This window comes from Carcharodon carcharias, chromosome 14 (assembly GCF_017639515.1).
Source record: "Carcharodon carcharias isolate sCarCar2 chromosome 14, sCarCar2.pri, whole genome shotgun sequence".
NCBI lineage: Eukaryota > Metazoa > Chordata > Chondrichthyes > Lamniformes > Lamnidae > Carcharodon > Carcharodon carcharias.
Genome location: NC_054480.1, coordinates 128432580 through 128445889, shown reverse-complemented (window position 1 = coordinate 128445889; position 13310 = coordinate 128432580). Strand labels below are relative to the sequence as shown.

The 13310-nt window shown below is 44.2% G+C and overlaps 1 protein-coding gene across 1 annotated transcript; it reads right to left on the bottom strand.

Moving 5' to 3' along the window:
- Positions 1-2978: 2978 nt before the first annotated feature.
- abhd8a (abhydrolase domain containing 8a) lies at positions 2979-9696 on the bottom strand. The gene is made up of 4 exons (XM_041205540.1): positions 8912-9696; positions 7403-7573; positions 4816-5032; positions 2979-3146 (listed from the first exon to the last, which is right to left on the bottom strand). Exons 1-4 carry the CDS (start codon positions 9694-9696, stop codon positions 2979-2981), a joined length of 1341 nt encoding a protein of 446 aa, XP_041061474.1.
- Between the last annotated feature and the right edge of the window lie 3614 nt (positions 9697-13310).

Genomic DNA, 13310 nt, shown 5'->3' with positions numbered 1-13310 from the left:
GGTGTGAGCCAGCTGCTCCCTGAGCGTCAAGGAGCAGCAAAAGGGCACTAAACACAAGGGACCATTGATCTCACAGGCTTTACAGAAAGGCAATCCCACCCAGAGCTGCGATCCTGTAAAGAATCAATTGAAACGCTTTCCAAATCCATCCCACCGCCTCCCAAGGTTACCTGGGTAATTCAAGCACCAATCTACAGATGGTTGCAATCTCTCATTTGAACACAGTACAAAATAAAGATAAAACACTTTTAAGGTCTTCTTGTATGCACAGAATATTACTTTCTTCCCCCTGTAAAACAGAACAAATGCATCCTTTACACGTGTAATGGTGTGAATTCTAGATACCAGCAGTTCTATACTGAGAATCAACACCTAATTCAAGTCAAACCTCATTCCAGGCTGGATTTCAAACTATCACGTACCAGTGTACTGATGTCTCGTCTCTGGATTCAGTGAATGTACCCTCATATTTCCATTTTGTACCCATTTATTTCTTATGCAGTAGATGTTTGGTGCACAACAATTTTTATTACCAAAACAAAAACAGAATTACCTGGAAAAACTCAGCAGGTCTGGCAGCATCAGCGGAGTTTTTCCAGGTAATTCTGTTTTTGTTTTGGATTTCCAGCATCCGCAGTTTTTTGTTTTTATCTTTTTGTTTTTATAATTTTTATTACCAATTGAGATTTATGTTACAAATAATTAATCTTTCTTTCCTAAACTAAAGTGTCTTTTGTCCACCCCTGCATGTTTTATCCTCAATTCTAGAGATGAATCTAACATTAAAAATCACAAACAAATATGTGGATAATAGATACTCAGGAGTGAGATATAGATTGGAATCTAATCCAGACACCCAGGTGGTTTATATATAGAATTACAGGTACTTGAGAGTTAGTTACGCTAGAGTTTAATCAAGGGATTTGAGTGGTTTATATTTAGAATAATAAATACCCTAGCATGAGTTACTGGCTGATATCTTATTGGAAGGTTCAGGTGGTTTATATAGACAATAATGTATCTGGTATAAAAACAGAAAGTGCTGGAAAATCTCAGCAGGTCTGGCAGCATCTGTGGAGAAAGAAACAAAGTTAATATTTTGAGTCCAATATGACTCCTCTTTGCAACTGAAGAGAGGTAGAAATGTGATGGGTTTTATGTTGTTGCAAAAGAGGGGACAGTCGGATGGAACAAAAAGGAAATGCAGGGATAGGTGAGAGGGTGGGAGAGATTGAATGACAAAGATGTCACAGAACAAAAGGCAAAGGGAGTGGTAACAGTTGAAATAAAGAAACAAAGCATTGGTCCAGAATAAGTGTTAATGGCAGAATATCTGGAAGTTAGTTACAGGCTTGAATCTAATTAAGGGGTTTGGGTTAGTTTATATATAATGGATACCCAGGAGTGGGTTACAGGGCAAAATCTATTTGAGGGAATTGGATGGGTTTTATATATAGAATAAAAGACATCCATACGTGAGTTACAGGCTAGAAACTAATCGAAGGATTCAGATGATATGAACTATAAGGGCAAAATCAAGACAGTTTAAAATTATTATTTAAATCCTAGTATCAATAACTCGCAGAATTCCTCCCATGGATCCATCATTTTTTATAAAATAATGTCTTCTGTGGAATTAGTGGGGGCCAATACTTCCATGTTAATATATTTTATAACATTTTGTATAATAGAACTAACAGTCCATATTACATAATAGTACTCACTGAATTTATACTATAAATAACTAACGTACTGTACATTATATAACAGCACATTTCATCTGTCAATGTAAAATGCAAAATAACAAGATGCAAGGATAGTCATATTGCATCAATCTGTAAGTGCTCAGGATGCAACTGGTCTCTGGTTTTTGGACAGTTCTTGGACAGTTACGACAGTAATCAGGAATTGAGGATTCTGTCAGGTGTCCAGACCAGCAGAAAACCAGAGCAAAGCAAGCCAAATACTTCGAAAAGCTTTGAACAACAAAAAATAATTGCAATCTCATTAAAATATGTGTTAAAATGTGATCCCCAAGTGCAAAGGGCGGGGTTACAATCTTCTGGAACGCAACATCCCAATTCTTCATGCTTCCCTTCCCCCTCTCCTGTCCACATTCAACATGCGAATAGCAGAACAACCAATTACAAATGTGACTGGATTTCCACACCAGCAACTCAGATCTACAAATTTTATGCATTACTAATGTGGCCGTTGAGTTCCCCAAGGAATAGCAGAACTGGTGTTTTTGACCCATTCTCTTGACCTCCTGGATTGTGGTGCGCTCTGGTTGGCTTGGAAGTTTCATCACATGACCTCCAACCACCCTGCCCCTTCCGCCATTGGCCACCCAACCTTTCCATCCTCATGAAGGCCCACCTTCCCCCTGGCCAACTGCAAAATGAACAGACTCGTCATTACGCCATTGGATGATTCTTTGCTGTCAATCAAACAGCCTTGCCCCCACTCCCCATCTGCAATACTTTAAATAAACAAAAGTGCTTTAAAAAAAATGAGAACTGATGTATTTAATGGCCACTTTGATTTTCTTCCAGGATTGCTCGCAGCTGCTTCCTGGAGTTACTCTTCAATTCCTGGAGACCCCAGTTCAATCCTCAAAACTTGGCAACCTCAGGTTCTCCCATTACACTACCTGAAGCCTTACTCTTTCTGTTAATGCTGTTTCAAATCATGTGGTGAATTGTTTCTTTAAAAAACTACACAACTGATGAAAAAAAAACACCACATTTAGCTGCCATTTATCGAAATATACATTGTACAGGTTTTCACTCTTGGTGCCAACACACAAAGCCTAGGTTAAGGCCCAGGCACAGGGTAAATCCTCTCGACCACTTCAACACAGCTGCATATCACAAACAGCCTCAAACTGTTAGAATCTCTGACAGCTTCCTTCAATCGGCACAAGAACAAAGCTTTTCCCAAAGTTTGCAGATAAATTGCTGCGCTGCCGGCATTCTTTACTTGTTGTTTTCTGTCGTCCGTTTGGTCTCCGCTTTCTCACTCGCTGTGATCTCCGGTTCCCAAAGCAGGAACTCGTGCAGTAATGTGTTCACCGTCTCTGGACATTCCATCATTACCATGTGACTCCCCTCATCGATGACTTTCAGGAACGCAATCAGCAAGATCTGATTGGTAAAAGTATCAGGGATTAATCGAGCGTCATGTTTAAACAGGCACACTGTCCCTTCAAACCAACAGTCCGTCTTACCTTAGCTTTTTAAAAAATGTATTCTTTCCTGGAAGCTGGTGCAGACACGATGGGCCAAATGGCCTTCTTTTGCACTGTAAAAATTCTGTGATTCTGTGACGTGAGCGTCTCTGGCAAGGCCAGCATTTATTGCCCATCCCTAATTACCCTTGAACTGAGTGGCTTGCTGGGCCATTTCAGAGGGCAGTTAAGTGTCAACCAAGTGTGGAGTCACATGCAGGCCAGGCAAGGTAAGGTTGGCAGATTTCCTTCCCTAAAGGACAATAGCAAACTAGATGGGCTTTTACTACAATCGATGATATCTTCATGGTCACTGATTCTGAGACTAGCTTTATACTACATCTTCTCTTTGAAGATGCTTCTTAAAACCTCCCTCATTGATCAAACGTTTGGTCACCTGTCCAAATGACTCCTTTACTTACCTCAGTGCCAAATTTTTGACCATGTTAGCCTGGGCCTCCAGATTGTCCAGTGACATTACCACCATGCCACCATGCCACCATTCCACCACCCCCCACCACCCCCTCCACCCCGTGTCAGGCAGATGATCTCTGGTTCTTCAGGCCCTTCCCAGGTGGGTGTGTTTCATGGCTCAGTCTAATTAGTAAGTGATGGGAAGCATTTTAATCATGTTCTGGGACAGTGCTCCCATTACACATACCACCCAGCCTCATATACATTCCAGCTGGAGTTTCTGGGGAGCCCTCAGGAGTAGAAACTCTGACTGATCAGACCCTGGGACACTTAAGTAAATTGAAGTACCTCACCTGTACCAGATAACTCAACCAGGAACTGGGATTCAGCCTGGGATCTTCCAGTAAAGCTCAGACCCACGCTGAGCAGTGCACGCACTGATTTATCTTCTGGGCAAACATGAACACAGGAGTGGGAGTAGGCCATTCAGCCCCTCACATCTATTCTGTCATTTAGTTGGATCATACCACAACAATTTTCATTCACTTTTAACATGGTCAAAAATTTGGCACTGAGCTAAGTAAAGGAGTCATTTGGACAGGTGACCAAACGTTTGGTCAATGAGGGAGGTTTTAAGAAGCATCTTCAAAGAGAAGATGTAGAGAAGCAGAGAGGCTTAGGGAGGCAATTCCAGAGTTTAGGACTCTGGCTGCCTATGGCGGTGTGAAGGATATGGGGGTTGGGCACATGGCCAGAATTGTTGGAACACAGAGATCCCAGAGATGATGGGACTGAAGGAGGTAACAGAGCTAGCAAGAGGGCAAAGCCAGCAAGGGGTTTAACACATACACAAAAATTTTTACATCGAGACCATTTTAGACTGGGAGCCAATGCAGGTCAATGAAAACAGGAGTGATGGCTGAACAGGACTTGATGTGAGTTAAGAAAGAGGGCAGCAAATCTTTGGATGAGCTCAAGTTCATGAAGCCATGCCAACAGTAGAATATTCAAGCCTGGAGGTAAAAGTGTGGATGAGGGTTTCAGCAGCAGCTAGGCCGAGGTAGGGGCAGACAGGGGAGAAGGTCGTTGAAGTGGAAGCAGATCATGGCTGATTCTGAGTATGTAAAAAATCAGGGACAACAACTTAACTGAAATGAAAAAGAGTTTGTTACCTCAGCCATGCGCTGGTCTTCATCCACAGGGACGAACTTATCGTGCATTCCATGCACCAACAGGACAGGCACTGTCAGCTCAGCATGGTACACCTCATCACCTTCGGGCCAGTACTGTCCACTCATCATTGCCCGCAGCACGAAGGAAGTCACCTTGAACGCATTCCCTTCCTTTAACAATTGCTTCTCTTTCGCTCCCTGTCGTGCAAACGCCGCTCTAACAAGACACCAGAAAAATGTAAAGAAGTCACAGATCGATTAACAGACAGTACGAGCAAATTTCTTACAGCCTCGTCTATTACTTCCCTCTCTAGGAAAAAGACAGGACCAGAACCAAGAACTAACTATCAAGGAAGGCAGAACTGACTGGGGTGCTTTTTTCAAAAATTTATTCACGGGATGTGGGCTTCACTGGCTGGGCCAGCATTTATTGCCCATCCCTAATCGCCCTTGAGAAGGTGGTGGTGAGCTGCCTTTCTGAACCGCTGCAGCCCATGTGGTGTAGGTACACCCACAGTGCTGTTAGGGAGGGAGTTCCAGGTTTTTGACCCAGCGACAGTGAAGGAACTGCCACATATTTCCAATTCAGGATGGTGAGTGACTTGGAGGGGAACTTCCAGGCGGTGGTGTTCCCATCTAGCTGCTGCCCTTGTCTTTCTAAATGGTAGCGGTCTAGAAAACAGAATACATGCGATGTGGCCTAATTGAGGTCTTCAAAATTTTGAAAGGGTTTAATAGGATAAATGTAGAGAAGATATTTCCAGTGGTGGGAGAGACTAGAACTAGGGGCCATAAATATAAGATAGCCACTAATAAATCTCATCAGGAATTCAGGAGAAACCTCTTTACCCAGAGAATGGTGAGAATGTGGAACTCGCTCCCACAGGGAGTGGTTGAGGTGAATAGTACAGGCACGTTTAAAGGGAAACAAGATAAACAAATGGAAAAGAAACAAATAAGCAGATAAGGTTAGATGTAAAGGGATGGGGGAGGCTCATGTGAAGCATAAACAACAGCATGGACACTTGGGCCAAATGGCCTGTTTCTGTGCTGTACATTCTATGTAATTCCATATAATGAGTTAATGAATATAGGATTTGTTAGTCACACTCTCACCTCTGAGTCAGAAGGATGTGAGTTCAAGCCCCACTCCAGAGACTTGAGCATAAAATCCAGGTTATCACTTGCAATGCAGTATTGAGGGAGTGCTGCACTATCAGAGGTGTCACCTTTTGGATGAAGTGTTAAACAGAGCACTCTCAGACAACTGTATGAAAAAATCCCACTAATTCAAAAAAGAGCAGGGGAGTTAGGGGAGTTATCCCAATCTCCCAGCCAATATTTTTCGATCAACTCACATCACTAAAAGAACAGATTCTGAGAATGATGCCTGTGGGAGCTTGCTGTACATTATTTGCTGCCACGTTTCCTACATTACAACAGTGACAACACTGCAACAGTACTTAATTGGCTGTAAAGCGTTTTGAGCATTCTGAGGTTGTGGAAGGCACTCTATGAATGCAACTCTTTCTCTGATGGTTAGCAGAGAAATTAGCTTTACAGTGCCATCTAGTGGTCAGAGGTGGTAACTACACTGTGACCGCTGACATAGCAAAATTGAAGGGGAAGTGCTGAAGTAGCAATTTACCATGGAAAATGTGAGCAAAAGTTGTGACAACAGGGTGCAAGGTATCCCAGCTAATCCTGATCATATCCACATCCAACATCACTTTACAGAGAGGTGGTCACTAGAATAGTAAATAATTACGCTGGTTGATCAGCCACACTGAAGAACAATTATAGCAGCCAATGCTAATCACGAGGAGCAGTAAACAGGGGAAGGACAGTAACTGGGCCTTTCCTCATCCTGGAAACTGGTGCATTAGTTTTTTGTGAGATATCTTTGTGCTAGGGAATTAAACCCAGCTCAACCTCCAGGTCAATCCCTTTCTTGTGACATGACAGGAGTTTACTTCCATTTTCTATAGGAGCCATCCTGTGGCCTTTCCAAGTTAGTTGGCCTCACCAAGGTTAAGTTTTGTGCTGTTCACTGGACTGAGTGCTGCCCAAACCAATCTCACACAGACCTCTTTACAGCTACCAAACAGACAGGGTTTTTCAAACTCAAGATAAAAGCAAAATACTGCGGATGCTGGAAATACGAAATAAAAGCAGAAAATGCTGGAAAAACTCAGCAGGTCTGGCAGCATCTATGGAGAGAGAAACAGGGATAACGTTTCGAGTCCGTATGATCCTTCAGAGCTCAAAAAAAGGGTTGTCAACCTTCCGGGGCCCCAGCACTGAAAATTGTGAGAAAAATCATAAAGGGCTTTTTTAAAAATTTGCTTTTTGTTCATTGATTTTAACAATTATCGGTGATTGGAAGAAAAGTCATTCGGAGCTGGCAGTACATGTGGTGAAACCTGCTGGAATAACACGAAGCAACCCTACTGGCAGAGGAGGCTTCCGTCTTGTTAGACCGAACCTGGGTCCCACAGATAAAGGGTCAAAGTGGAACTCACTGCACCACCCAGCTCCTACAGTACTGCTTTGAGACCATCACAACATTTAAACAGCTTGCCCTTACTTGAGGAAGCTCCAGACGAGACATGGTGAGAGGCAGTGTAGGACACAGGTGGGCAAGTTGAAGATGGAGCACAAACTGGGCTCCAGGGCAGTTGGACCTCCTCCGTTTATCATCACCACCTTGTGCACTTGATCCGGATACTCGTGAGCCAGAAACGTGCAGAATGAAACCCTACAGAAGAAATATCTCCGATAAGAAGCCAGTCATACAGTGCTGGGGATACATGACAAACTGTACCCGATATAGACCCCTTCCTACCTTCAACACCTTTCTCCCCATCGCAACCTTCCTTATATATTCCAGCAATATTGCTCCAGTTATAAATTCCTCATGCACTATGCTCTCATCCTTTGTATCTGAAAAATGTGTCAGCTGTGGTTCAGTGAATAGTAAACCTTGCTTCTAGATCAGATGGCTGTGGGTAAAATGCCCAGTCCAGAGACTTGAGCCCCAAAAATCTAGACTCACGCTTGAGTATTGTACCAAGTGGGTGCTGCACTGTCAGAGATGCTGTCTTTCAGACAAAATGCTAAACTGATACCATTCAGGTGGATATAAAAGATCCCATGGCAATAATCTGAAGAAGAACAAGAGTATTATCCCTAGTGTCCTGAGGACATACTTATCCCTCAATCAACATCACTAAAACAGGTAATTTAGATTATTATCACATTGCTGTTTGTGGGATCTTGCTGTGCAAATATTGGCTGCTGTGTTCCCTACACTACAATGGTGACTGCACTTCAAGAGTACTTCATTGGCTGTAAAGCACTTTGGGATGTCCTGAGGTCATGAAAGGCACTATATAAATGCAAGTCTTTCTCACACTGATGGATGCTAGTGTTACCCGTTGCACTCTCTCCTATCGATTCCAGGACATCAAAATGGTCGAACTGATCACCTTACTCGGCCTTCCCCCCAAACCTGCTCTAGGCTTTGGTTGTCAACTGATCTTGCCTGTCCAGTTCTGATAGTGTTCTGAAATATTGCATTTAGCCCTTCTGTGAAACAGATGCACTGAAGGTCTTCAGCATTCAAATAAAAAAGAATTTTTAAAAGTCAATAGAAATCGAGGGTCCTTGTAACAGATTTCAAAATCTTTTCAAAGAGTGCCCTATTCTCTTCTTTCACTTTTTCCTTCTCCCCTGCAGACATTGACATGCAGATTTCTACTTACATTTGACTGTCCGCCAATTTCTTAATGCATGTCAGCCTGCACACTGATGCCCAACTTTGGGAGGCATCACAGTTGACCATGACCTTGTCCTCACACATGATGCGGGTGGTGGGTGGATTGTGAATTTGGTGGCAAGGGGACTGAATGGGAACAGAGCATCAGCTGACTCTACGATGCCTACATCCACAAGCACTGAGGCCAAACAGCCCTCTTATGGACAACTCCCCCTCTCGCTAACCTTGTAAAGACTCAATATGACCCAGCACCAACACCAATTGGCGAATTTACCCACTGGAGGGAGTCTGAACTTAAATGAGTCTTTCTAAACATACCCATAAGAGTGTCCAATCAGGATATTGCGTTTCTTCCCATAGCGTTTGAAGATGACTCTCATGTCCTCCGCAAGAGCGTAGAAAGTGTAGGCGGCGCCGATCTTTGGAGCAGTGCTGGAGCCATGCCCAGCAAGATCTGGGGCCACCACCTCGTAACCCAGCTTGCCAAAGAAGTCCAGCTGCTCTTTCCAAATGTCCAGCGAGCCCCCCACACCATGGATGAAGAAGAGTGCCACATCAGAGTGGGTGCCCTTACAGCTGGTGATCCGCTTCTTGCAGTCGATCACAACCGTCTTTTTCGGTTTGCGTTTGCGCCGCTTAGCCATGCCCTGCTCTGGGACAGTACCACCATTGACGCAGGCGCTGGGGCTGGCGCTGTTGGCCTGGGGCGATGTGACATTGGCGTCAGAGAGTTCAATCTCCACCGTGCTGCTGGGGTCAGTGTTGCCGTTCTGGCAGTGCAGGATCTCGGAGCGAATGACGTCGCCGAGGTTCTCGATCACCACCTGCCCATTGCGATAGACAGAGATCTTGCGCTTGCAGTGTACCACGCCTTTACCGGATGCTTCCTCTTCCTCGTCTTCCTCCACCACCACTTCCTCCTTCTTCTCTTCCTCCGCCGGTGTTCGGCTCGGCATGATGTGTTTGACTCGCAGGACCCGGCCAGGTTTCACCTCAATGTAATCGTAGCCATCGCTAGACTCCACACTGTCAATGGCTCCCACCACATTCAGAGTTCTGCCAGTGATGCAGCACATGATCCCATCAGTTATGCTGGTCAACATGTTGGACCTTAGAAGGACAGAAGATCAGAGATAGAGACAACATTAGCGAAGCTTTTCAGACTTTCTCCCACCATTCCTGAGAGTAGCCAATTAAACAAATGCAAGGCTTCCTTTTTATTCAGCTTGCATTTCTATGAATATAGGAGCAGGAGGAGGCCATTCAGCCCCTCAAGCCTGTCTTGTCATTCAATAAGATCATGGCTGATCTGTTACCTAACTTCATATACCCATCTTTGCCCTGTATCCCTTAATACAATTGGTTGACAAGAATCCATTAATCTCAGAGTTACAATTAACAATTGATCCAGCATCAACTGCAGTTTGCCAAACAGAGTCCCAAGTTGCTACCACCCCTTGTGTGTTTCCTAATTTCAACCCTGAAAGGTTTGGCTCTAATTTCTAGACTATATCCCCTAATTCTAGACTCCCCAGCCAGTGGAAATAGTTTCTCTCTATCGACCCTATCTGCTCACCTTAATATCTTGAAAACTTCAATCAAATCCTCCCCTTAACCTTCTAGTTTCCAGGGAATTATTTTTGTCATAATCTCCCCAGCTATCACATCTCTTCTTGATGTCCCATAGCAATCTACAGCCAATGAAGCACTTTTTGAAGTGTAGTCACTGTTTTCTTGTGATGAAATGCGGCAGCCAATTTTGCACACAGAAGGATTCCGCAAACAGTCATGAAAGAAATGATCACAGCATCTGTTTTAATGTTGGGGGATAAATGTTGGACAGGAGACCAGGAAGAAATCTCCAGATCTTCTTCACATAAGATCCACAAGGGCCTCAGTCTCACAACTTATCTGTAAGATGGCACCTCTGACAATGCAGCATTCCCTCAGTCTTGCACTGAACCGTCAGTCTAGATTAAATGCTTAAGTCTCTGTGGGCCTTGAATCTACAACCTTCCATACTCCAGATAAAAGGCTATTGGCTGAGCCACGGCTGACGCAGAGTTAGGGCGGTTTGATGAAATTTTGGCTGAATTTTCACTCCCTTAAGTCCAAAGAATACAGACTTTAATGTTACTGGTTTAGCCGTTCATTGCCAGATCTGGTAGAATCATATAAAACATTACAGGGCCCTCCTGTCCTTTGCCAAAACAGGGCCATCCTGGAATGCAAAGATAAACATCCCATCCCTATCCCTAACCCAGCTTCTCTTTTCAAACATCTTCTTAAACCACTATCTCCTCCCCTTCAACCCCCAATTCATGTACCCAATTATTCCTGGGACCACCGGTTCAGCTGCCTCAGCCACTTTTCTCTCACCCTAGCCTAACAAACCAATTTTCCCCTGGAGCTTTCTGTTTCCTTACCCCTGGGTTCACATCTTTCCCGAGTTTGTCTCCTGTCTTCCCTCATGCTTTCTCCAAGCTCATCTTGTCCATGAGACCCAACTCCTGGTCTTCCCACCAAAAGACTAGCCACCCAACATCCCCCCCACAAGTTGATGTTGTTATCAAGATCCTTTCTTCGGTTACTGTCTTCCCCTCCTCCCATTCAAATCCGATTTCCCCACCCACTCCTCAAAAAACTCTTGTACATTCTCTCCAACTGACCCATCCACAAATTCCTATTCCTCTCCAAAGTTCTTGAACGTGTCATCACTTCCCACACCTGTACCCATCTTTTCTGGGACTTCATGCTTGAACCCCATATTCCCTCCACCACAAGGACCTACTGCCACCTCCATAACATTGTCCAACCCGACTCATGCCTCAGCCCATCTGTTGCATCACACCTCACACCTTTCACCCTCTGTAAACTTGAGCTCATCCAAAACTCTAAAGTCTTACATCACAACTCGCACCAAGTCCCGTTCACCCGTTATCCCCTGTGTTCACTGACCTACACGAGCTCGCAGTCTGGCAATACCTCAATTTAAATATTCTCACCTCTTTTCCAAATCCCCTCACCCCTCTCTATCTCTGTAATCTCCTACAACCCTCCAAGGTTTCTGCAATCTTCCAATTCTGGCCCCTTGAGCATCCCTGATTTTAATCACTCCACCAATGGTGGCTGTGCCTTCAGCTACCTGGGCCCTAAGCTCTGGAATCCCCTCCCTCAACCTCTCCATCTCTCTTATCTCTCTCCTCTTTTAAGACACTCCTTGAAACCTATCCCTTTGGCCAAGCCTTTGGTTGCCTGTCCTAATATCTCCTTATGTGGCTCGGTGTCAAATTTAATCTGACAACATTCCTGTGAAGCATTAAAGGTGCTATATAAATGCATGTTGTTCTTGTTGTTGAAGCCTAATAAACTGACGGCTGTTCAGACATCTGAACACATCAAACGGCTTCCAGTTAAACCCTTATATGGGAAATCCAGCAAAGAAAGCTGGACTTTCGTCCTTAAAGGCTTGTACACTCGAGCATTCCAACACTCCATCCTGTTTCACACAATACTGCGGCCCAGGTGCTGCTGCCAGTGAACTCTGTCCATTAATTCATAATTCATCTCTCACTTCACCCACATCACTGAAAGGTACTCATCAATTATTTATGCCAGTTCCCTCACAAACTCTGTGATTCAGCAATAAAAGGAGATGCTAGTTTTTTTTTCCTTTTTGTACTTGCAATCAGGGAAGAGGGCGAACACAGTCCCCCCCATCCCCCCCCCAACACTGCACAAATTTTGCCGTTGAGAATTCCACATTCTTCCAAATATATACTTCATTCGTAAAATTTGTAAAAGAGCATCTCAAATTGAAAACTACAGAAAGTGCAATAGAATCCAGCTTTTCTCAATACAGCATGTTCCACTCCGAGGTGCCTCAATATAAACTCAATACTCTTGATATTCGCAATGTACATTCCATGTCTGGCAAACAGCCCAAGGGATTCTACACTCAGTGCGCCCTGGCTGAAAGGCCTCAGGCCTTTCTCCATTGCGCATTAGTTTTATTTCTTAATCTTTCCAAAAATGTAACTTATTCAAAAAATTTATAGAAGTACTTTACAAAACATTCCAACTTGAAAATTGCAGAAAGTGCAATAAAATTCGATTTGTCTCCATAGTATGTTCTTCTCTGAGGTGCCTCAGTATAATTGTAATATTCTTGATATTTACAATGTACATTCCATGTCCAGCATGCAGCCCAAGGAGTTCTACAAATTTTCTGGCCTCTCGGTACACTATGTCAGAAAGGTCTTAGACAGCGACCTTTCCCCACTGCACCTTTGCGGCGGCTGCCCCAAGCTTTAGTTCCCTCAGCACGTAGTCCTGGACTTGGAATGTGCCAGTCTGCAACACTCGGTCAGGGACAACTCTTTGCCAGCAAGTTTCGGGCAGACCAAAGAGCGTCTTTCACGGAGTTGGTGATCCTCCAGCTGCAGCTGATGTTTGTCTCGGTGTATCCCTGGGAACAGCCCATAGAACATAGAGTCCTGTGTCACAGAACTGCTTAGGATGAACCTCGACAAAAACCACTGCATCTCTCTCCAGACCTTCTTTGCAAAGGCACATTCCACAAGAAGGTGGACAACAATCTCTTCCCCATCACAACCATCTCAAGGGCAACGTGTGGAGGGGCTGAGGCTCCAGGCATGTAGAAAGGATCTGACGGGGAGGGCCTTTCTTAACACCAGCCAGCTATGTCTTTGTGCTT